Below are 25,981 nucleotides of genomic sequence, written 5' to 3' on the forward strand. Positions count from 1 at the left end.
GGGTACTTTTCCAAAGAGTGGCTTTGCTAAAGACTTAATGCAATCCTTTTATAAATTGTTCAAGGTCTATCATGCTTCCATTCCTATTTGTGTGTGTTTTCTACGGACCTGATACAGACCTTTAATCTGTTAACAGAACAAAACTATTTGTTAAGTAATTCCACCTTATCAGCTTCTAAATATTCCTCCCCTTCAACTTGGAGTCTTGCAAAATGCCACTTTTACACTTCCTTCTGTACTAACATAGCTAAAAATATGTTTACCTTATTGGCTGTTTCTTCCACTTTCTTCTTCTTTCCTGACTACTTTTCTTTGCTTTTCAAGGTATTGTTTCCTGTCTTCTTCTTTCTGCAATCTCTTGTAATTTATGAAAGCGGGCTTCTTTGCCTTTGCCTTTTCAGTTACTACATTTGAGGAACAAAGTAGATTTCTTTTCCTCTTACTTTTATGTGCTTTTCCAACAAAAATGTTTGCTGCCCCTGAAATAGCTCCTTTGTTTTGCCCACTATTTCTCCATTTCCATTCTTACTTTACAATTCAAGAAAAAAAATATGCCAAACCTTGAAGTATAATTTCAAAAGCAACACCCTGAGTCCAAAGCCAGCTGTACTATAAATGTGAAAGATGTGAATACCTCTTGCCCTGAATTCTTAAGGAAATTAGTTAATTCAAGCTATCATAGGGTTGCTCTAAGAGTTACTGCTTAGCAGCCACACACCTTAGTATATTTTTGAAATAGTGAGGGGAAGAAGACTCTAGAATCTTTATCACTTTTGGAAAATATCTTTTAAACATGTCATAAAGTGTCAGAGAAGCCTGAGAGATGTAGGAGGAGATGACTAGGTCAAGGCAGTGGGCTGGTGAGTAGAATGTAGCTGTTTAAATAAGGAGATTAAGGTAAGGAACTCCATGGCAAAAAGAGTCAGGGGCTCATTAAAATGAAGGTTAAAGTTCTCAAAATTAAATTACGGCAAGAAAAGCTAGGAATCAGCAAGTAAATAGGAGGGTGACATCTAGAGGTCGTTAGTGAAAGTGGGATAAAAATGTGTTTCGTTGGACCTGAAATGATCAAAGGAAGTGGAGTTGAGGTTGAAGAAGAGGTTTAAATATGCAGGAGGACAGTAGAAGCTGGAGACCATTACTAATCATGGTGTATGGGGAAAAATAACCTCCATGATAGAGCAGGATGCTAAGAAGAGTCCTCAAGGAAAGCTTGGTCTCTGTCAAAGCATGAGGATGAAATAAATTAAGGGAAAAAAAGGTCAGCGATGCAGTCAAGAGCAAGGACATTGGTCTGTGGCTTTGGAACACTTACCATATGGAGTGCGATTTGTTTTTAAGTCAGAGGACTTATTCTTTGCTTTTTAGGCAGGCGACCCTAGGCAGAGCAGCGTTTGCAGGTCTCTATCAGATGTGCTGGAAAGTGAGGGCTCAATGCTACAATGTCCTGAATCCATACCTGCTTTGTGCTGCCATCTTTGAGTTACAGCACAGGCTGTCCATCTGGACTGGATCCTAGGCGGGCTTTCCCAAAAGACCATGCCAAAGGGTCATTTGTATGGCATTTGTATGGCCTTCTGGTTCTGCACGGGACCTTTGATGCTGTCCATGGCTGATTGGGTGGTTGAGTAGTATTGGGATTAAAGACGTGGCTTTGGATTGGTTTAGTTGTTTTATTAGTCAAAGGGCATTTCAAGTTGTGGTGGGCTGTAATGTGTCATCTGTAACGTTGTTAGGTTATGGGGTTCCTCAGGGGTCTGCAAATTCCCCTCTATTCCTATATTGTTTAACATCTTTCTTAATCCCCTTATTTCCAACTAGAATTTTGCATCCATTGCAGGAATGTAGATTAGTGGTGCCTAGTCAGGCCTGTGCAGTGTATCATTGGACACATAAGCAAACATTTTTTTGGCTAGCTTAGAGCGCTTTGGGACGAGATTTATGGAAAAAATTAAGGTTTTATTGAAAACCTTGCTTTTTCAGCAGGCTTTCTTTGATGGGAATTCATGAAGGTGGTTCAGGTTGACTATGCAATTTGTTTTAGTTTCAACAATTTTTATTGATGATTAAACTTATTAACATTACCAGCAAGTCCCACCGAAAAACTAGTTGTTAAGACATATTGAACAAGGCAGGGTGGAATTCCATCATCAAACTTTTAACATTTTCTCCCCTCCCCAACTTAAGCTATTAAACCCCCTCCCAGATTATACACATATCAATTAGTTGAAACAATTTGGTAGTCTCTTAAAACATCCCACATATTACAACCATACTATGTTGAATTACATTCCTCCCCCCACATCCCCAATTATACTCTACATGAAACAACAGAATAAGAAGAAGTGAGAGATATATATAAATCAAATTCTACCAATACACAACTAAGCATTTCGTGTTGCACCCATCCCACCCCCCATCTCCCCCCTTCTTTTTGATGTAACCTTACAAGGGTGGTATAAAATGAAATGAAATAAAGACACACCTGCTCTACTAAGAGGGAGAGAGCAAAATGCTACCCCACTTATCCAATCCACACCCCATTCCTATGTTAACTTAATTCAGATAGAAAGTCTAACAGCAAAGCCCTTCCCCTCAACCAACTCCTGTCGTATCTCTACATTCCCCATCTCTCAATCATTCCTTGTGAGGCCTGAATTCTTATAATCCCACAAGGCCAAGAGGTGAATAAAACACCATTAAATATTACCCTCCCTCCCTCCCTATACCCTTCCCAGCATAAAGACTGATAAGTAGGTTCCTCCTATATTTCAGCCAATTTTACAGCTTCCCATCCACTCAGCTCATTTAGGTGTCAGGGACAGTTGCAGTGGAGAGTGAGAGGTTAAGGATATGACAGATGGGGGGGGGTGATAGTAGGAGAGATGGTGTTAAGTAAGTTGGTGGGGATGGGATCAGAAGAACAGGTGGTGCATTTTGAGGAGGAAAGAAGGTGGGCGGTTTCCTCCTCGGTGATATCAGGAAAAGAGGAGAAGGAGGCCAGGGTTGGTTGGTTGAGGGAGTGGGTTAAAGGGTGGAGAGGAGGAGGAGGCTTGGTGGTGAATTTGAGTTTGATCTTCTGCACCTTGTCGCGGAAGTAGTCAGCCAGTGATTGAGGAGAGAGTGAAGGGGGGGTGGGAGCGGAGGGCACCTTGAGGAGGGAGTTAAGGGTGGCGAAGAGACGACGAGGGTTGGAGCTGAGGGAATTAGTCAATTGGGTATAATAGTCCTGTTTGGCAAGGAATAGGGAGGCCTGGAAAGAGGACAGCATGAATTTATAATGATTGAAATTGGGGTGGGTGCGAGATTTCCTCCAGAGGCGTTCAGCCGATCGGGCACAGGAGTGAAGGTAACGGTTGCAAGGGGTCAGCCAGGGCTGGGGATTAGTGCACCTAGTGGGATGGGAGATGGATGGTGCAAGGGTGTCTAGAGCAGAGGAGAGAGTGGTGTTGTAAGTGGAGACAGCCTTGTCGACAGACTAGGAGGACATGATGGAAGGGAGGAGATTAGAGATACTAGAGGATAATGTGGAAGGGTCAACAGCCTGGAGATTCCTGGAAGTAAAGATGAGTGTTGGCGGGGCTGGGGGGGGGGGGTGATGAAGTGTGAAGGTGATCAGGTGATGGTCTGAGAGAGGAAGAGCCGAGGCGCAGAAATTGGAGGGTGAGCAGGTAGAGGAGAGGGCAAGGTCAAGACAATGGCCAGTTTGGTGAGTAGGGGTGGTGGAGCTCAGGTGGAGGTTGAAGGAGGAAGTCAGAGTGAGGAACTGAGAAGCGTAAGAGTCGGATGGGTCATCAGAGTGTATGTTGAAGTCTCCAAGAATGAGGGACGGGGATGAGGGATCAAGAAAAACGGAGAGTCAGGCATCGAAGTCGGTAAGGAAGGAGGAGAGGGACTTGTCAGGGGGGCGGTAAATGACAGCCACTCTGAGTGGCAGTGGGTAGAATAGACGGATGGCGTGAACGTCAAAGGATGAGAAGCAATGAGACTGCGGTAGGAGGAGGGGTTGAAAGCTGCAAGAGGGCGAAAGTAGTAGCCCGACGCCTCCACCGCGGCCAACTGGGCGGGGAGAGTGGGAGAAAAGGTAGCCTCCATGGCATAGGGCCGCGACTGATGCAGAGTCTTCGGGGGTGAGCCAGGTTTCAGTTAGGGGGAGCAGTTGAAGGGCACGGGAGATGAAGAGATCATGGGTGAAGGAAAGTTTGTTGCAGACCGAGCGGGCGTTCCACAGGGCACACGAAAAGGGGAGGGGAGAGGGGGGGAGGAGGGGAATAGAGATGAGATTGGAGACATCGCGGAATCATTTGTATGGATGAGACGAGGACAGGTGTGGGGGACCTGGGTTGGGATTGATGTCTCCCGCGGATAGCAGGAGGAGCAAGAGAGTGCGTAGGAGGGTGGGGGAGGCAGGGCGACGAAGATGACGAATACGGGAAGCACTTAGGAGGAATGGGGAAGGGTTAATGGTAGGAAGGAGGTGTTGAAGGTTGAGAGCTAGGAAGGAGGAGGAGGACAGGAGAGATGGTGAGGTGGTGTGGGACGGAGGTGGGTAGGGTATTGCAGTAGTGAGCAGGACGGGAGAGGATGGGCAGTGAGTTCCTGCGGTAGGCAGCGGTAGGGGGAGGGGGATCAGGCCAGGAATGGACAGGGCAAGGAAGAGAATGTGAATGGGGGCCATGAACAAACGGATTGGGACAGGCTAGAACAGACGGCTTGGAAGAATCTAGAACGGACGGACTGGAACAGGCTAAGTAGAACTCTTTGAGCTGGTTGTCCTGATGCTAGGTCCAAGGGGAGTAGACAGAGTTGTTAGTAATAGAGCCTAAGGGTGCTATGAGATGAGAGATACGCAGATTGCAGTTCTAGGTGCAAATTACATGCGTTTAAAGCGGATTACAGTTCTGGATGAAATAATATACTATACAGATACAGTTAAGACAAACTCATACTGCACAGAATCATACCAAATTCTCACCACGACCTCAAAGGATACCACCTAAGAATAGATGGTTCACAGTAGGCTCAGGCAGGCTTCGTTATGTGACACAGAAGCATCCGCCCTCACAAGTGTTGCCCCTACAGAATTCTTTTGCTCCACTACAGCACTGTGATGTTCCTGAAAATAAAACTGAGGCGGAAGAAAAAGACACAATTGGAGGAACTAGATAAAGATCTGATCGCTGATATTCAAAAGTTGGGGAAGAAAAGAGAGGTGCTGTTGTTGGGAGATTTCAATCTGCCGGATGTAGATTGGAAGGTTCTATCTGCAGAATCGGAAAGAAGTAGAGAGGTCGTGGATGCTTTTCAAAGTGCTTTGCTCAGACAAATGGTGACGGAACCCACGAGGGAGGGAGCGACGCTAGATCTGGTACTCACAAATGGGGATAGTGTATCACAGCGCTGCGTAACCCTGGCAGCGCTATAGAAATGCTAAGTAGTAGTAGTAGTAGTAGTAAATGTCCGAGTGGGTGCCCACTTGGGCAGCAGTGACCATCAAATGGAGGAGGGTGGCCACTCAAAACTGAAAGTCCTGGATTTCAAGCGTGCTGACTTTAGTAAAATGGGGGAATACCTGAGGAAGGAGCTGATGGGCTGGGAGGACGTACAAGAAGTGGAAGGGCAGTGGTCCAGGCTGAAAGAAACTATAAATAGGGCCACAAACCTCTATGTAAGGAGAGTACATAAAAGCAAGAGAAAAAGGAAACCGATATGGTTCTCCAAGCAAGTGGCTGAGAAAATAAAGGCTAAAGAGTTGGCGTTCCAGAAATACAGAAAAACTCAAAAAGAGGAACACGGAGAGGAATACCGGATGAAACTGAAGGAAGCCAAGAGAGAGATACGCTTGGCAAAAGCGCGTGCGTAAGAACAGATGGCTAGAAAGGTAAGGAGGGGTGACAAAAATTTCTTCAGGTATATTAGTGAAAGGAAAATGACTAAAAAGGGAATTGTGAGACTGAAAGATGCTGCAAACCGCTATGTAGACAATGATGAAGAAAAGGCAAATTTGCTAAATAGATACTTTTGTTCTGTTTTCACAGAAGAAAATCCTGGAGAAGGACAGAGATGGACTGACAAAAGTACATGTGAGAGTGGAGTGGATTTAGCACTGTTCACGGAAGAGAGTGTGTATGAACAACTAGGAAACCTAAAGGTGGACAAAGCCATGGGACCGGACGGGATCCACCCCAGGATATTGAGGGAGCTCAGAGAGGTTCTGGCTGGTCCTCTTAAAGATTTGTTTAATAAATCCTTGGAGACAGGAGAGGTTCCGTGCGATTGGAGAACGGCGGAGGTGGTCCCTCTTCACAAAAGTGGTGATAGGGAAGAAGCTGGAAACTACAGGCCGGTAAGCCTCACTTCGGTTATTGGAAAAGTAATGGAAGCGATGCTAAAGGACAGGATAGTGAATTTCTTGGAAGCCAATAAGTTGCAAGATCCGAAACAACATGGTTTTACCAAAGGGAAATCGTGTCAAATGAATCTCATTGAATTCTTTGACTGGGTGACTGGAGAATTGAATCAAGGACGTGCTATGGATGTAATCTACTTAGATTTCAGCAAAGCTTTTGACACGGTTCCCCACAGGAGGCTCTTGAATAAACTGGACAGGCTGAAGATAGGACCTGAAGTGGTGAACTGGATTAGGAACTGGTTGACGGACAGAAACCAGAGAGTGATGGTGAATGGAATTCGCTCGGAGGAGGGAAAGGTGAGTAGTGGAGTGCCTCAGGGATCGGTGCTGGGACCGATTCTGTTCAATATATTTGTGATTGACATTGCCGAAGGGTTAGAAGGTAAAGTTTGCCTTTTTGCGGATGATACTAAGATTTGTAACAGAGTGGACACCGGGGATGGAGTGGAAAACATGAAAAAGGATCTGCGGAAACTAGAAGAATGGTCTAAGGTTTAGCAATTAAAATTCATTGCGAAGAAATGCAAAGTGATGCACTTAGGGAGTAGAAATCCTCGGGAGAAGTATGTGTTAGGCGGGGAGAGTCTGATAGTTACGGACGGGGAGAGGGATCTTGGGGTGATAGTATCTGAGGATCTGAAGGCGACGAAACAGTGTGACAAAGCGGTGGCCATAGCCAGAAGGTTGCTAGGCTGTATAGAGAGGTGTGACCAGCAGAAGAAAGGAGGTGTTGATGCCCCTGTATAAGTCGTTGGTGAGGCCCCACCTGGAGTATTGTGTTTAGTTGTGGAGGCCGTACCTTGCTAAGGATGTAAAAAAAAAATGGAAGCGGTGCAAAGACAAGCTATGAGAATGGTATGGGATTTGCGTTACAAGACGTATGAGGAGAGACTTGCAGACCTGAACATATATACCCTGGAGGAAAGGAGAAATGGGCGATATGATACAGATGTTCAAATATTTGAAAGGTATTAATCCGCAAACGAACCTTTTTCTGAGATGGGAGGGCGGTAGAACGAGAGGACATGATATGAGAGTGAAGGGGGGCAGACTCAAGAAAAATGTCAGGAAGTATTTTTTCACGGAGAGAGTGGTAGATACTTGGAATGCCCTCCCCCCGCGGGAGGTGGTGGAGATGAAAATGGTAGCGGAATTCAAGCATGCGTGGGATAAACATAAAGGAATCCTGTGCAGAAGGAATGGATCCTCAGAAGCTTAGCCGATATTGGGAGGCGGGGCTGGTGTTTGGGTGGTGGGGCTAGTTCTGGGCAAGACTTCTTCGGTCTGTGTCCTGAAAATGGCAGATACAAATCAAGGTAAGGTATACACAAGAAGTAGCACATATGAGTTTATCTTGTTGGGCGGACTGGATGGACCGTGCAGGTCTTTTTCTGCCGTCATCTACTATGTTACTATGTTACAAAAAGCCTGCAAAGCAATGCTACAAAGCCTGTAAAGCAATTTGACGCGATTAGATGAAGTATTTGAACGTTTAAGGCAATTAAAGTGAGCTTTCAGCATGTAACCTGCAGCATGAGCATGCAGCAAGGCAAAGGAGTCGGTTATGCAGCAGTTTAATCATGCAGCAACAGTTCAGGAGCAGCAGTTTCTCGGGAAGTCCCCGCTCTGTAGTTTTTTGTTTCTGCCGTGCGTTGTGAATGATTTTATCCCATGCTCAGTCCGGATCCACTCAGGTCGGTGTGCTGGCGATTCGCCTCTCTCTAGCTAACCTCTGGTCGGGTGGTTCGGGGTTTGGGGCGATGTGCTGGCGGTTTGGGCTTTACTGGGCTGACTCCTGGTTTGGTGGCGTGACGTGTCGGTCGGTGTGCTGGCGGTTAGGGCTACTCCGGGTAAGCTTCTCGGACGGTGTGGTGATATCGGTCAGAGTTCTCCACGGGGAGCTATTTCGGCGTACAGTCAAAGCTCTATGCGGTCCAGTCTCGCTGGTGGCACGATCTTACTGCGGTTCGCCTTCGGGTCTCCCAGGCGTGGGCTGCAGAACTAACTCGGTCACCGCGTGGTTGCCCGTCCTGGATCCCCGTCGGTAGTTCTGATCGCCGTTTTCCGTAGATGCTGATCCCGGTTGGGGAGGTATTACACCTCTCCGATGGCAGCGGGATAATTCAGCTCGTGGTTTCAATGGGCGATTCAGACGGGCCCTCGTCTTAGCGTCATGCCCTAATCGCTGCCAGAAACCAGCTTCCGACACCATATGCGGCAAGGGTATCAAATAAAAAAAATCCCAAGACACCCAATCAAATGCCTTTTCGGCGTCTAAACTAATCAGCAGTGCCGGCAACTCCCTCGCTGAAACAACCTCCAGGGATGCTAAGATTCTTCTAATATTTTTACTCACTGAGCGGCCCTGTACAGACCCTACCTGTGACTCGTGTATAAGCGAAGGCAAGACACGACCTAAACAGTTTGCCAATATTTTTGCTAACATCTTCACTTCATGATTGATGAGCAAAATAGGTCTGTAAGATTCTGGTAATGTGGGATCTTGGCCCGGTTTAGGCAGTACTATGATTTGTGCCAAATTTAAATAATCAGATATCTTGCCTCCCGCTACCCACGAGTTAAACAGGGCAGCTGAGAGATGCGACCGTATTTACCCTGTGTATTGAGCTGATGTCCTCACCTTGATTGAGGAAAGCACCCTGCTGGTTTTTTACGTTTCAATTTCATGTCCTGCTTAGACTATTAGCCCCTGACGCAGCCCTTGTGGTCGAAACACAGTCTGTGTCGGGCTAATCTCTGAAAATAAAGTTTTGAACCATATCACTGATGGATCTGCTTTGTTTGTCTCCACGTTGGATTTTGCAGATCGCTTGCCATCTTGTTTCAAAGGAATCACTATGGCATCATTCAATATCTTATAAAATACAGCCCTTAAGCTGTCCGGCTCAGGGGCCTTTCCCAGGATAGTAGCTTTAATCGCCCATTGAACCTTGTCTGGTTGGATAGGAGAGTTCAGAAGTTCTTGATCCGATGGGGACAAATGAGGCAAGTCAATCCCGTCCAGATAAAGCTGTCCTGGCAATATATCAGTGGATGATGGAGCATACAAGGTCTGGTAAAAAGCCCTAAATACCCCACAAATTTCTTTGTTAGAATGTACTGACCGACCTAAATTATTTTTAATGGTAAGTATAGACCGAGACGGTTGTTACTTGGCTAAAAGCTTCCCACACTTGTTCCCATGGCGATGTAGTTGGTATTTGTAATATACTTGTGATTTCATTGATCTCTCATGAAGCAACGTGTTTAGTTCCGTTTGCAATGACAGTAGTTGTTGTTGTACCTCTGGAGCTGAGTCCCTACTATATTGATGTCGCATGAGTATCAATCTGCGCTCCAATCGAAGGATTTCTTTATCTTTTGCCTTTTTTAGGTAACTCGCAAAGCTAATAGTTTTCCCACGCAATACTGCCTTAGCTGCCTTCCAGTATATTACAGCATCATGCTCACTACTCTGATTAGAACATTTATAATCTTTCCAACAACCCAGCAGTTTCTCCTTATATTGTGTGTTGTTATACAAGTAAGCAAAATATGCCCAAGGTAGAACTTGCCGTTCAGCTCCCTGGGGATGCCAGTCCAACCATACTGCCGCATTGAGATAGCATAGGGGGCAATCTGGGCATCCACAATCGAAGAGAACAGAGACTTAGAGGCCAATACATAATCTATGTGAAACTGAGTACCATTCGCCCTGGACAAATAGGTATAATCTCTGTCTTGAGGGTGGAGCACCCGCCATACGTCCAATAGATCCAACAGGTGTAATTTGTTAGAAATAGGCCAATCCGATTAGGAGGGGCCGGACACAACTGAGCTGAAGGCCAACGAGGGGTAGGATTGGGGGGGGGGGGAGGGAGGGAAGTGTTGCAAGGAAGGAGGAAAGGTGGGAGATAGGAGGTAAGGAAAGGGTTAAGGGGAGGGAGGGGGAGGAGGGAGAGGGTGATAAAGTAGAGCTGCTGACGTAAGGGAGGGGTCATTGGGAGGGACCAGCAGCAGGGTTAACAGCTGAAGAGCAAGCTGAGTAATCTTACCTTCTTTGTGGTGATAAAGGTGTTTTTTCTTCCTGGAGACATTCTGTTTAGGTGTGAGTGTAGCTCTTTTGATAAGTTTGATAAATTTCTTCTGCCAGGAGAGCAGCTTAAGCAGTGGGAGTTCTTTCTTCTGGACAGCAGTTTTGTTTACCTGTGATTGTAGCTCTTTGATTAGCTTTCTTCTGGCCTGGAGGGCAGCTTACTGCAGTGTTATTTGATAAGGCTTGTTCTCTGGTAAGGAGGGCTGAAGTTGAAGCTCAGTTTTAAAAAAATACTGTTTGTCGTGGTGTGGGGCTTTCCCTCCTTCCCCTGATGCTGTGCTGGGATCCCTTGATTTAGAGCTGAGGGGGGGGTTCCCTTTTTTCATGCAGGCAGTAGTATCTGAGGTGGGGGATGCCATATTGTGGGAAAAAGGCCGATTAGCTGACATTTCATAGAGCCATAAATCCACCACCCTATGGCGCCATGAAATAGAAGGGTCATCAGCCATACTCTTACGGAATTTCCCATCATAATTGAGCCACGCCCACCCCGTAGCGCCTGTGGGCTTTAATAATAGAGTCCATATATCAGATCAAATATGGGCTCATTTCAGGGTCTTTCTCTACCATCACCGACATGAAAATATGAAATGTGGACATCCAATTATTAATGGACTTCAATATCCGAGGTTTCCTATCCCAGTCAAATGGCATAGGAAATTTGTCCTGCATACTACTTCCTTCTTCATCTGTCTCCTGTAACAGGAGCCGAGTGTCCACCACAGCTAGAGCAGGCATGACGGAATTTACAGGGGTGCCAGGTGCACTGGCCTCCGTTAAATTACCGACAAACCCCTTTGCCCCCTTGGGAATTGAACGGCTTCCTCCCTCCCCCCAATTGGAGAAAGGACTGCACCTGCCTATGGCCCATCTGGCCCGTTGTGTCCTTGCGTCAACAAGGGGAGCACAGGACCTACCCTGTGCGTAGTATGTTGGAGTATTTGCGGGTGTGGCCTTCAGGCGGAGGGTCGCTGTTTGTTCATCGGAATGTGGCACCGCTCACCCGTTATCAGTTCACGCAGGTACTTTCTTTATGTGTACAGAAGGCGGGCTTGCCCCCGAAGGGTTTCAGTTCTCACTCCTTTCGATTTGGGGCTGCCACGGCTGAGGGAAGTCTCAGGTTTACAAGACATACATTGGACCTCTGTCTGCTGAGCTGGCAGACGGTCTTGTGTAATCTAATGTTACTTATCCTTGCACTGTTACAATTCATGTGATGTGCATTGTTCCCTGTTATTACTCCTTGCTTCACATATTGCAGGTGGCCAGGATGCACTTTGTGCATTGGGCTCGTAGGAGGGCGGCAGTACGGCCGCATGGGGCGAACTTGGGTTTCCACTGGGGGCAAGTATCTATCATATGGCTAGGACTGAGAGGGATGCGCTGGGCGCAATTGTTGCCAACCTTGATATGGAGATTGCAGTCTCAGCCTGCTCCACGAGTCCTGATAGTGAATTTGGGGGGGGAATGACTTGGTCCAGGTTAATGGTATCCTCCTTCTGAAAACTATGCAGCAGGATTTGCTATAATTGGCATGCTTATGTCCACAGTTGCGGTTGGTTTGGTCTTATATTAAACCCCACAGGGTGTGGAGGGGGGAGCGTTGCCATGCGGCCGTGGAGCAGACTAGGAGGAAGATTAACAAGTGGATGGGCAAGTTTATGCCCACTCTTAAGGGTCATGTGATTACCCACGCCCTCCTCACGGAGTCCAATGAAGGTTTGTATAGACCTGATGGGGTTCATTTATCGGACATAGGGCTAGATATATTGAATTCTGACTTACAGGATTATATTGAAGCCACTATTTCCGCGACAAAGTGCAAAAGATCAACCTTGAGTTCACGACCAAGCCACCACCTCCTCTTCCCCCTTTAACCCTCTCCCTCAACCAACCTACCCAGGTCTCTTTCTCCTCTTTTCCTGAGATCACCAAGGATGAAACTTCCCGCCTTCTTTCCTCCTCGAAATGCACCACCTGTTCCTCTGATCCCATCCCCACCAACCTACTCAACACCATCTCCCATACTGTCACCCCCGCCATCTGTCGCCATCCTCAACCTCTCTCTCTCCACTGCAACTGTCCCTGACACCTTCAAGCACGCCGTTGTCACACCTCTCCTCAAAAAACCTTCACTTGACCCTACCTGCCCCTCCAACTACCGCCCCATCTCTCTTTTACCCTTCCTTTCCAAAATACTTGCGCGCGCCGTTCATAGCCGCTGCCTTGATTTTCTCTCCTCTCATGCCATCCTCGATGCACTTCAATCCGGTTTTCGCCCCCTGCACTCGACTGAAACGGCACTCTCTAAAGTTTGCAATGACCTGCTCCTGGCCAAATCCAGAGGTCACTACTCCATCCTCATCCTCCTCGATCTTTCCGCCGTGTTTGACACTGTCAATCATGATTTAATTCTTGCCACGCTGTCCTCTTTTGGGTTCCAAGGCCTTGTCCTCTCCTGGTTCTCCTCTTATCTCTCCCACCGCACCTTCAGGGTACACTCCCATGGATCTTCCTCCACTCCCATCCCACTATCTGTTGGAGTTCCCCAGGGATCGGTCCTTGGACCCCTTCTCTTCTCAATCTACACCTCTTCCCTGGGCTCGCTGATCTCGTCTCATGGTTTTCAGTATCATCTCTATGCTGATGACACCCAGCTATACCTCTCCACACCTGACATCACCGCGGAGTCCCAGGCCAAGGTATCGGCCTGTTTATCCGACATTGCAGCATGGATGTCCAACCGCCACCTGAAGCTGAACATGTCCAAGACCGAGCTGCTCGTCTTTCCTCCTAAACCCACTTCTCCTCTTCCTCCACTCTCTATCTCTGTTGATAACACCCTCATCCTCCCCGTCCCATCTGCCCGCAACCTCGGAGTCATCTTCGACTCCTCCCTATCCTTCTCTGCGCATATCCAACAGACTGCCAAGACCTGTCGCTTCTTCCTCTTCAACATCAGCAAAATTCGCCCTTTCCTCTCTGAGCATACCACCAGAACTATCGTCCATGCTCTCATTACCTCTCGCCTTGATTACTGCAACTTACTCCTCACCGGCCTCCCACTCGGCCACCTATCCCCCCTTCAATCCGTTCAGAACGCTGCTGCACGTCTTATATTCCGCCAAAACCGATATACTCATATCACCCCTCTCCTTAAATCACTTCATTGGCTTCTGATCAGTTATCGCATACAATTCAAGCTCCTCCTCCTTACCTACAAATGCACTCAGTCTGCGGCTCCTCACTACCTCTCCACCCTCATCTCCCCCTATGTTCCTGCACGCAACCTCCGCTCACAGGACAAAGCCCTTCTCTCAGTACCCTTCTCCACCACTGCCAACTCCAGGCTCCGCCCATTGCCTTGCCTCACCCTACGCCTGGAACAATCTTCCTTTACCCTTACGCCATGCCCCCTCCCTACCCATCTTCAAATCTCTGCTTAAAACTCACCTCTTCAATGCTGCCTTCGGCGCCTAACCGCTCGAGAAATATAAAATGCCCAGATTAACTGTTCACTCGTCCTCTAGATTGTTCACTTGTCTTTAGATTGTTCTCTTGTCTTTTAGATTGTAAGCTCTTTGAGCAGGGACTGTCCTTCTATGTTTAAATTGTACAGCGCTGCGTAACCCTAGTAGCGCTTTAGAAATGTTCGTTAGTAGTAGTTCATGGCCGCAGCCAGGTGGTGGTGGCCCTCGGCAAACGAGGTGTCGTTGCCGTGGGCAGTGGCGGTAAGTGACGGTGATTGTGTAAGACTATGGTGGGTACACAGCATGTCAGCACATAATAGTGCTTCGTTATTGGTGAATAATTGCTAAAATGTTACTTTCAAGATGAAGTTTAAGGTTACGCCTGTATGTTGGCAGGTTGCAGTTAATTGAGTGTCATAGTTTGTCTTTTGGCTTGGACGGCCGGGAGGCCAAGTTTTTTGCGGGGTGCATCCTTAAACGGGATGCACCATAATCATCGTGTGCTATAAGAAACAGTACATATAGGAGGGGGGTGTGCTTTGATGGCACAACCGGAAGCGTGTTAAAATGCGATGGGGATGAAAAGCTGTGTACCCAGGGTTTTGATTGGGTTGACATGTTATAAGAAGTTATCCAGTTTTGTAACATATTAAGTGGCATTTTGTGAAATAAAATGTTTAAAAGTGCCTGGCTGCGGCCTTAATACATTCCAAATTCGCTCAGAAGAAATGGCTTATGGGTCTTATTGGTTTGCAGAAGGAGAGTGGGTGTGTGAGTTGGTGCCGAATGCCCTAGTTGTGTTTAATGATGAAATTTGTTTTTAAGTGGTTGTGAGTGTTATTGGGTCAGGCATTTCTATCAGAATTTGACGTTCCTGATTTTGTTTTTATTTTATTTTAATATTATTGTTTTAACTGTTATATTATAAACCATTTGGTATACTGTTGTTAAGTGGTATATTAAATGTAATAAACCTAAACATAGAGGATATAATAGGCATCTCTGAGACCTAGTGGAAGGAGGATAACCAGTGGGACACTGTCATACCGGGCTCCAAATTATATCATAGTGATAGGGTGGATCGAATTGGTGGAGGAGTAGCATTTTATATTATTGAGAGCCTTGAATCAAATAGTGTCACGGTTGTGGCCATGCCCTTATGTTCAGACCTACTGTTTCTCTGTATGTAGCTCTGTGACCAGTCTGCCTTTTTCCCTATTGTTCTTCCTATAAGCCAAGCCTCGCTTTGGTCTCCCTGCTTCTGCTTCATTTCCTGTTATTCTTCCTGTAAGCCAAGCCTCGCTTGAGTCTCCCTGCTTCTGCTTCATTTCCTTCTTGTGACATCAGCCTACTACTACTACTACTATTTAGCATTTCTATAGCGCTACAAGGCGTATGCAGTGCTGCACAAACATAGAAGAAAGAGAGTCCCTGCTCAAAGAGCTTACAATCTAATAGAAAAAAAAATAATAAAGTAAGCAAATCAAATCAATTAATGTGAACTGGAAGGAAGAGAGGAGGGTAGGTGGAGGCGAGTGGTTACGAGTCAAAAGCAATGTTAAAGAGGTGGGCTTTCAGTCTAGATTTAAAGGTGGCCAAGGATGGGGCAAGACGTAGGGGCTCAGGAAGTTTATTCCAGGCGTAGGGTGCAGCGAGAAGGCGCGAAGTCTGGAGTTGGCAGTAGTGGAGAAGGGACAGATAAGAAGGATTTATCCATGGAGTGGAGTGCACGGGAAGGGGTGTAGGGAAGGACGAGTGTGGAGAGATACTGGGGAGCAGCAGAGTGAGTACATTTATAGGTTAGTAGAAGAAGTTTGAACAGGATGCGAAAATGGATAGGGAGCCAGTGAAGGGTCTTGAGGAGAGGGGTAGTATGAGTAAAGCGACCCTGGCGGAAGACGAGACGGGCAGCAGAGTTTTGAACCAACTGGAAAGGTGACTAAGTGGGAGGCCAGTAAGAAGCAGATTGCAGTAGTCTAAACGAGAGGTGACAAGGGTGTGGATGAGGGTTTTGGTAGTGTGCTCGGAAAGAAAGGGGCGGATTTTACGGATGTTTATAAGGACCCAGGGAGCTTTCCTACATTGCCTTTGCAAGAGGTCTCTTAATCTTGTATTACCTGTTTAGATCTTATCCATGCTTGGCTTTGTTCCTGAGTGTTTTACTCCTGAAGGTCTGTGCTGTGTTTCTCTGAGTCTTGTGTTTTAATGCTTTGCTTTGTTTCTGTTTGTTTGCTTTTGTACCTTGATCCTGAAAGCCTAGCTTTAGAGCCACACCCTGCCCTTGGTGTCTTATCTGTTTAACTCTACCCTTGGCTTCTGTTTTTAGCCTAGTCCTGCTTTTGACTCTTGCTATAGTTAAGCTCCGTGTTTAAGCCAATCTCTGTGTTTAGCCAAGCTCTGTTCCTGTTTTCTGTTTTCCCTGTTCTGTTTCCTGTGTGTGTAGTTCTTGTCTGCTAATTCCGAGAGTCTGTAGAAGCCAGCATTCTCCCTAATTACATCACTGCTATGCAGGTGTGTCTGTTGCCTCTCAATCTGCCTGGCCTTTCCCTTCCAGCTGTGGATGCTGGTAAGCACATTGCTTCTTTGTTTGTTTGTCTTCCCTTAGTCTGCTTATTCCTTTGCCTACTATGTTTGTTTCCTGGCTCTTGAGCTCTGTTTCTGCCAAGTTCTGTTCCTGTGTGTGTTTGAGCCAGGCTGTGCTCCTGCTCTGTGTTTGAGCTAGTTCTGTCCCAGTTCCCTGCTAAGCCAAGTCCCTTTCAGTATCCTGTTCCAGCCAAGCCAAGTCCCTTTCAGTATCCTGTTCCAGCCAAGCCAAGTCCCTTTCAGATTCCTGTTCCAGTCAAGCCAAGCCCATTCCAGAATCCAGTTCCAGCCTAGTCAAGCCGTTCCAGAATCCGGTTCCAGCCGAGCGTATTTGAGAAGCCTGAATCTGGTTCCTGCTTGTGTATTGTCTTGTGTCTGTTATTCTGTTGCCTAGCTCCTGCCCTGTCTTGCCTGTCTAGGTGTGCTTTGTCTTGCCCTTTTCTGGACCCAGTTTTAATCTACTTCTGTGTTTTGCCTTGTTCTGTCTGGGTTCCAGTTCTGGCCCTTTGCCTTCTTTTCCTTGCCTCGTCTGGATCCGGTTCTTGTGTTGTCGATTGTGTTTAGTTAACTCTGTCCTGCCTTGTTGAGTCTGTTAGTTTATCCTAGTCCAGTCTGTTCTGATTCCTGCCTGTGCCAGCCCAGGTGATTTGTCTGCCAAAGCTCCGGCTTTGGTCCAAGGGCTCACTATTCCTGACAGTTGTGACAAATAGATTTAAAATTCTGCAGGAAACAAAACACATCTTGGAATCACTGTGGATTGAAATTCCATGTGTAAAGGGGAAAAGGATAGTGATAGGAGTGTACTACTGTCCGCATGGCCAGGAAGAACAGACGGATGCATAAATGTTAAAGGAAATTAGGGCCGCAAACAAACTGGGCAACACAATTATAATGGATGATTTCAATTACCCCGATATTGACTGGATAAATGTAACATCGGGGCACGCTAGTGAGGTAAAGTTCCTTGATGAAATCAAGGACAGCTTTATGGAGCAGATGGTACAGGAACCGACGAGAGAAGGAAAAATTCTAGATTTAGTCTTTAGTGGAGCACATGATCTGGTGTGGGAGGTAATGGTGCTGGGGTCGCTTAATAACAGTGATCATAATATGATCGGATTTGGTATTAGCTTTGAAATAAGTATACATAAGAAATCAAATACGTTAGCGTTTAACTTTAAAAAAAGGAGACTATGATAAAATGAGAAGAACGTTGAAAAAAAAACATAGAGGAACAACTGTGAGGGTCAGAAATTTACATCAGGCGTGGATGCTGTTCAAAAATACCATCCTGGAAACCCAGGCCAAATATATTCGGCATATTAAAAAAGGAGGACGGAAGACCAAACGACAGCCGGCGTGGTTAAAAAGTGAGGTGAAGGAAGCTATTAGAGCTAAAAGAAAATCCTTCAGAAAATGGAAGAAGGAACCGACTGAAAATAATAAGAAACAGCAAAAGGAATGTCAAAGTCAAACGCAAAACGCTGATATGGCTAAGAGGGACTTCGAAAAAAAGATTGTATTGGAGGCAAAAACACATAGTAAAAATTTTTTTTAGGTATATCAAAAGCAGGAAGCCGGCAAAAGAATCGGTTGGACCGCTAGATGACCAAGGAGAAAAAGGGGCGATCAGGGAAGACAAAGCTATAGCGGAGAGATTAAATGAATTCCTTGCTTCGGTTTTCACCGAGGAAGATTTGGGTGGGATACCAGTGCCGGAAATGGTATTTGAAGCTGACGAGTTGGAGAAACTTAATGAATTCTCTGTAAACCTGGAGGATGCAATGGGGCAGTTCTACAAACTGAAGAGTAGCAAATCTCCTGGACTGGATGGTATTCATCCCAGAATACTGATAGAACTGAAAAATGACCTTGCAGAGCTATTGTTAGAAATATGTAATTTATCCTTAAAATTGAGCATGGTACCAGAAGATTGGAGAGTGGCCAATGTAATGCAGATTTTTAAAAAAGGTTCCAGAGGAGATCCTGGAAATTATAGACTATTGAGTCTGACGTCGGTGCCGGGCAAAATGGTAGAGACTATTATTAAGAACAAAATTACAGAGCATATTCAAAAGCATGGATTAATAAGACAAAGTCAACATGGATTTAGTGAAGGGAAATCTTGCCTCACCAATCTACTACATTTCTTTGAAGGGGTGAACAAACGTGGATAAAAGTGAGCCGGTTGATATTGTGTATCTGGATTTTCAGAAGGCGTCGGACAAAGTACCTAGTGAAAGACTTCAGAGGAAATTGGAGAGTCATGGGTTAGGAGGTAGTGTTCTATTGTGGATTAAAAACTGGTTAAAAAATAGAAAACAGAGAGTAGGGTTAAATGGTCAGTATTCTCACTAGAGAAGGGTAGTTAGTGGGGTTCCTCAGGGGTCTGTTTTTTATTTATTTATAAGCATTTTAATATACATAATATTCAAGAATAATAATACACAATACGTGAAATATCATAACAAAATAAAGAGACAAGGAAATAACAAAAACTTCTATCGTCCACAAGTTAAAGGAAAAATGATCCAAGAATTAGGAAAAAATATTCAAGCTATAAATACCAAGCTTATAAACATTTCTATTAAATCAAATACCACGCCGTTCCCTGTTGGCTTTCTCCAAGCTGCTATACAGTGTTACATTCGGGTCTAAATATTCACAATAATACTCTTTAACTTTTAAGAAAATATCCAACTGTTTGGGTTCAAAAAATTGATATTGTTTAGTGTGGAATAAAATCCTACACACACACAAGGAAATTTCAAAAGAAAGTTTGCTCCCAGGGCAATTGCCCTGGGACGCAAAACAAGAAATGACTTGTGTCGCTTTTGGGTTTCTACTATTACTACTACTATTTAGCATTTCTATAGCGCTACAAGGCGTACGCAGCGCTGCACAAACATAGAAGAAAGACAGTCCCTGCTCAAAGAGCTTACAATCTAATAGACAAAAATAAATAAATAAATAAAGTAAGCAATCCGGGAAAACCCTTTCTTTTGAGCCCAAAAATAAAGAATTTAAGTGTCTTAAGGAAAGTCTGAGTACAGCATCTCTATCTAATTCTAAAGCGAAGGTCACCAACAAAGTAGTTCTTTGGGTGACCACCTCCAAAGAAGATTCCAGGAAGGCCGTCAAATTCATTGCACTTTGAGGGTTTAAATTTTCTGGAGCCTGCCCAGTAATTTGAATATAATATGCCCTTGTAATTGGTGGCAATGAGTTCTCAGGCATTCCCAAAATATCAACAAGATATTTCTTAACCATTTGTACCGGAGAAAGAATTGGTGACTTTGGAAAATTTATAATATGCAGGTTGTCTCTTGGATTGATTTTCCAGATATTCCATGCGTCGAGCAGCAAAGTTCCTTTCTTAATGTTTGTTCCACAAGTTCCATTTTTTCAACTTTTTCAGAGAGGTTTTTTACTTCAACCGCATGAACCTCATTAGTTAGCAATTGTTTAAGTGCAGACTCAGCCAAAACTTTAATAGTTTCACTATTTTTTGAAATAGCAGACTGTAAGGCTATGAGAGTTGTGAAATTCAGATCCCAAAGTGACTCTAAGGTCACTACAGTGGGTTTTTCAAACTTCCCTTCATTGAAAACCAGGGGAGACGCTTGAACAACTTGTTCCAGGGTACTCACGATTGTAGAATCCACAACAGGAGCTGTTTTCTTCTCTGGGACAATCAGTCGTTCAGTGGTTGTTCCTTCTGCTGCCAGCAAGTTCCCTCCCTGCTCGCTCCCCTCACCACCTTGGGTTGAAGCTGCAGGACTCGCCTGGGAGCTCTCTCTTCTTGGTTGAGGGGGTGCTGCACGAAAAACAGGGCTAAGGGAAGCCCCGTTGCCACTGTCGGTCAGCGCCGAGACGCTGACACTAGCTGTGGATGTAGAAGTCAACCAAGCACCGGACGCTATTCCAAAGTGTTCGAGCATCGGCTGTGAGAGCAGAGGTTTACCGCCAGGGTCAGAGGGAATATCCCTGACTTTCCCTCGTCGCTTCCCCATCTCTACGACGGGTAAGGTAGCTCTTTCCAGGTCCGCTGGTACACAACTTGGAACGCGTCCGTTGGCGCAAGTCAGACCGTTGCCATCTTGGATCTCTTGGACCGCTGCTTTTTAACATATTTATAAATGACCTAGAGATGGGAGTAACTAGTGAGGTAATTAAATTTGCTGATGACACAAAGTTATTCAAAGTCGTTAAATCGCTGGAGGATTGTGAAAAATTACAAGAGGACCTTACGAGACTGGGAGACTAAATTGCAGATGACGTTTAATGTGAGCAAGTGCAAAGTGATGCATGTGGGAAAGAGGAACCCAAATTATAGCTACGTCGTGTAAGTTTCCACGTTAGGAATCTCGGACCAAGAAAGGGATCTAGGTGTCATCGTCGATGATATGTTGAAACCTTCTGCTCAGTGTGCTGCTCCGGCTAAGAAAGCAAATAGAATGTTAGGTATTATTAGGAAAGGAATGGAAAACAAAAATGAGGATGTTATGATGCTTTTGTATCGCTCCATGGTGCGACTGCACCTCGAATATTGTGTTCAATTCTGGTCGCCGCATCTCAAAAAAGATATAGTGGAATTAGAAAAGGTGCAGAGAAGGGCGACAAAAATGATAAAGGGGATGGGACGACTTCCCTATGAAGAAAGGCTAAAGCAGCTAGTGCTCTTTAGCTTGGAGAAAAGGCGACTGAGGGGAGTTATGATAGAGGTCTATAAAATAATGAGTGGAGTTGAACGGGTAGATGTGAAGCGTCTGTTTACGCTTTCCAAAAATACTAGGACTAGGGGTCATGCGATGAAGCTACAATGTAGTAAATTTAAAACGAATCTGAGAAAATGTTTCTTCACTCAACGTGTAATTAAACTCTGGAATTCGTTGCCAGAGAATGTGGTAAAGGCGGTTAGCTTAGCGGAGTTTAAAAAAGGTTTGGACGGCTTCCTAAAGGAAAAGTCCATAGACCGTTATTAAATGGACTTGGGGAAAATCCACTCTTTCTGGGATAAGCAGTATAAAATGTTTTGTACTTTTTTGGGATCTTGCCAGGTATTTGTGACCTGGATTGGCCACTGTTGGAAACAGGATGCTGGCCTTGATGGACCTTTGGTCTTTCCCAGTATGGCAATACTTAAATACTTATGTACTTATGTAATGTTAAAATCTATTACAAAACCTTTTGGATGCTATATTACCAGAAATTAATTCTGACAATCCTGGAAAGAATCCATTGATGTTTGAGGGGCCCTCTACTTCAACAGAACCACTAGATTTGATATCATGAAGAGAGAGATCAATAAGCATTCCATTTCCTGGGATTGGAAAAGAGCCAAAGAAAGTAGACCAAGGCTTCTTTGAGCAATAGCTACCCCATGCAGCTACCCCATGCAGCTTTACCATGATATCTTGATTTAATGAAATTTACATAACCAGCACATAATCCTATTGAGCTCCACTCATCTTTACCAAGTTTCAGAAAGGCATAATGTAAACATAAAAGAAGTTAATAAATCCCAATAAATAAATAAATAAATAACAATAAGGCTATGCTTCTGAAATCATAAAATAATGGTCCCTTATTAAAAAATCTAACATTTAATATAGCCATCTTTAAATTCTCCATCCCTAGCATCTTGCCCTGATCTCCTCACTTGGATAAAATAAAAAGGTTGATTCCTCCCAAGTATGACAAATCTGTCTTTATCTAGCTTGGTCCCACTATGCAGACCCTTTCTCCCACCACCTCAACCATTCTCTCACCTTTCGCAATTCTGATCTATAAAAAACTATTTTTTGCATAATTCATTCTGAATTCCCAGATCCACAGTACTCCAAAGGATACAAAGAAGCATACTTCTGAAGCATATTGACTTACAAAGTTACAAAGTAACCTATAGAACTTTGTAAGTCTAAGTGCTTTGAAAATGAGCCCCAATGTTAAGTTCTTTGCTTTATTTTATATTTTTACTTTTCATTTAAGGTGGATCTTTCTCCTGCCCTGATGGCTCGAATTGTCCTGGAGAGGTTCCTGCAGGATCAGGAATCAGTTTCAGGTAAGTAGTATTGTGGTTTTACCTAGGGCTTAGTTTGTGCCTGAACTGAGTGGAACAGTGTTCCGGCATTTTTTCGGGCTTAGGAAGTAACATCACCACCCATAACACTCTCCCTTTTGCTCTTTTTCTAATGCACAGTAGTATCCCTCCCTCTCCCCCCAACCTGCTGCTTGTTCTGACATTGGAGCCTTCTGTCTGACGCAACTTCCTGTTTCCGCATAGGCTGGAAGGTCAGACAGAAGGCTCTGATGTTGGAATGAGCAGCTCATTGTGAATTGCTGCTTGCTGCCTACAACTTGTAAAACAGGACAGCTTTGAAAAGGTATGAGGATGGGGAGAGGGTGGGATACCATTACACTTGAGAGAAGCCTGATCGCTGTGTGGGGAGGGGGGAGAAGAAATGCAGGACTAATGGTGGGTGGGATGGGGAGAAGGAGAAATGCTAGACCAGTTTTGGGTAAGCGGGTAGGTAGGTAGGGGACGGAGAAGGAGAAAAGCTGGACCATGGGTGGTGGTAGGGAGGGGGAAAAAGGACAAAAGCTGGATCATTGGTGGGTGGTGGGGAAAGAAGGAGCAAAGATGGACCAGTGGTGGGTGGGAGGGAGAGAAGGAGAATAGCTGAACCTATGGGTGGAGTGGGGGAGGAGGCAAAGAAGAAATATTGCACCACTAGTTGGGGGCGAGGAAAATGCTGAATAGGGTGGAGAGGGCATATTACAGACAAGGGGAGAGAAGAGTCAGTGGGATTCTAGATATGAAGTGGGGAAGAATGGAAGAGTGGAGAGAGAGCGAGAGATGCCAACTATGAGGGAAAGGAGAAGAAAGGGATAGAGAAGGGGAAGCTGACTGGGGGAGTGGGGAGAGAGAAAAAATAAGCTACACTGTTGGCCACAAAGGAGAGAAGCTGCACTGTTGAGGTAGGAAATGAAGAGGGAGATGAAAGACTACAAATGTTGGGGGGGGGCAGGAAAGAGGAAAGACGTTTGGCTACAAGAGGGTGGGGGTGGAGAGAGGGAGAGGGAGGATGTTGGGCCACAACAGTATGGGGCTGAATGGAGAGAGAGACGAGATGCTGATCTACTAAGATTGAGGGTGGGGAAATGCCGACGTGGGTGAGGCCATGAGGGGTTGTCAAAGTACAGAGGGTAAAAATGTGGTAATGGGAGGGGGGTGACAGAAGGGAATAGAAGAATGTGGAAGGAGTGATATCGGAAATGGGAGAGCTAGGGACTTAGAAAAGGAGATGGAAAGTTGATACATATGTGAAAAGTGAAAAAGAAAGAGTTGGAGAACTGGAGGTTGAGAAAGAGGGTGAAATTTGAATGGACAGAAAAAGGCAGAAAAGAAAGGGAGGAAAGAGCTAAAAGGGAAAGATAAATACGTCAGACATATGTGAGGAAATAGAAGAAGGGAGGAAGGACAAAAAGAGACAGCAGAAGAAACTCACTGGGACCGACAGGATTGTAAAAATAAAATGCCCAGACAACAAAGGTAGGAAAAAGTGTTTTTATTCTGAATTTATGAACTGGAATATGTTAGTTTTGAGAAATGTGTATCGCAGACATCTTTGTTATGTGTTAAGTACAAGAGTAAATTAATTTTTAATTTTTTTTTTTTCCAGTGTTGAGTTTTGACTTCTTGGGGTTACCAGTTCAATTTTTGTTTTCAGATTTCTATTTCTAATCTCTATTTGATGAGGGTCTGTCTGTCACTGTGTTTTGCCTGTGACTGAGGTGCGGCATGTTAGCATGTAGTTTGTATATATCTATAGAAATTCCACTTGTTCTGTTTGACCAGTAGTAGATGTTTTGATCTATGGCACAGTGTAATATTTGTAGTGTTGCCTATTCATAGGTAGAGTTGTTCCTATTTGAATCTTAGGAATTAGTACTATTGTTGTATGTCAGATTTGCTACATATATGGTGAGTTGGAATTTTTTCAGGTTTTGTATTTCATAGTATTCTTGGTAGCGGAGAGATTTATGTTGCTGTTGCTCAGATGACATAAGAATCAGAACATTTTTTTTGTTTGGTGATTTTCAAGGAAAAATGTTCTTCCTGTTGTTGGGAGGAGGTTGGATTTTTGTAGGTAACAGCATGTTTGCATTTAACTCACAAGTACTGCTATACTGTGTCAGACCAAAGGTCTTTGGAAATTTAAGCATTCCTCTGCTCCAGCCCAGCTACTCTGCCCTGCAATGTTAATAGGAAGCAAGTGCTTCAGTAAAAATAGATACTTGCTTCCTTTTACCATTGCAGGACAGTACTCCTTCATGCCACCTGGCTGCCAGAAATTTCTGAGGAGGACACTATGGTATCAAATGGGTAAATGTTGAGAAAAACACTGATTAACCCAAGATTTTGTTGATAAGGTTGTAAATTTGTACTAATGTGGGTGATATTCCTTAACATTTAAAAAATGAAATACATGAATTTTCCAAGTATATGTACACACCAGCTTTCTTTTAATCTACAAACAAAGCACTAACCCCCCCCCACTTCCGGTCATGGCCACACACACTTCCAGTCCTGGCCCTGCCCTATCCTGTCCCCAGTTCCACTTCCTGTCTACAAATTAAGCCCTGGTTTTACCTAAATGGTGTAACTTAGGCTTTATTGTATGTTAATATGCACAGACTGCCATGTGTCTGTGAGTGATGGTCTCATCAGGGATATGAAGCCAAAAGAAACAAAAATATGTGCATGTAACCCTTTTCTTTCCTGACCTACTTAGCCATGTTCGGTCGAATCTAAACAAATTTGAGTATTGTGGTGCTGATTATGAACAGGAGCTTATATTGGTGTTGTCTATAGGTTTCAAGTCACTGGATGGAGTTTTTTTTAATTGTATTCTTTTGTTGGTGTTTTTTGCTTTTACAAATTATTGTAGTTATTGGCTCTTTGTAGTGACACATTTTAAAAGGTTGCAATTGTGGCACCATTCTGATATGCTCCTAGATATACTTTCAGGGGAAGAAAAGATAGCAGCAGTCTGAAATATCCAAAGTATGAATACAGCATGAATAGCTAGAGACCCACAAGACAAACAAGTGTACACTGAAATACCCAAAGTATGAATATAACAAAATACAGAGGCCTTGGGGGCAGAAACAGAGCAACTTGTTATACCTAAAGCATGAATGCCAGCAGCAAGTAGAGAGATCGAGTACATTCTGAGACTTCTCAAAGTACTAAAGAATCTTTCTGCTTAGTATCTGTATAAATTTTACAACACTGGGCTTTGTAAAGTGGAAATAGGTCATGAGATCCTAAATACTTTGCTGTTCTAGCCCAGTGGTTATCAGTTTCAGTTAAGTGCAACAAACAGATCATGATTTTAGATGATCTAAATGATG

General features: G+C 44.6%; 1 protein-coding gene across 5 annotated transcripts in view; it reads left to right on the forward strand.

Moving 5' to 3' along the window:
- Window positions 1–25,981, forward strand: part of C9H15orf41 (chromosome 9 C15orf41 homolog) — a 493,434-nt gene that overhangs the window by 115,100 nt on the left and 352,353 nt on the right. For all 5 annotated transcript variants that reach the window (XM_030213799.1, XM_030213801.1, XM_030213800.1 and 2 more), the window contains one exon: window positions 22,553–22,625. In XM_030213799.1, the coding sequence (XP_030069659.1) occupies window positions 22,553–22,625 (73 nt within the window). The remainder of the gene's footprint in view (window positions 1–22,552; window positions 22,626–25,981) is intronic.

Source organism: Microcaecilia unicolor, chromosome 9, assembly GCF_901765095.1.
Source record: "Microcaecilia unicolor chromosome 9, aMicUni1.1, whole genome shotgun sequence".
In the NCBI taxonomy this organism is placed as follows: domain Eukaryota; kingdom Metazoa; phylum Chordata; class Amphibia; order Gymnophiona; family Siphonopidae; genus Microcaecilia; species Microcaecilia unicolor.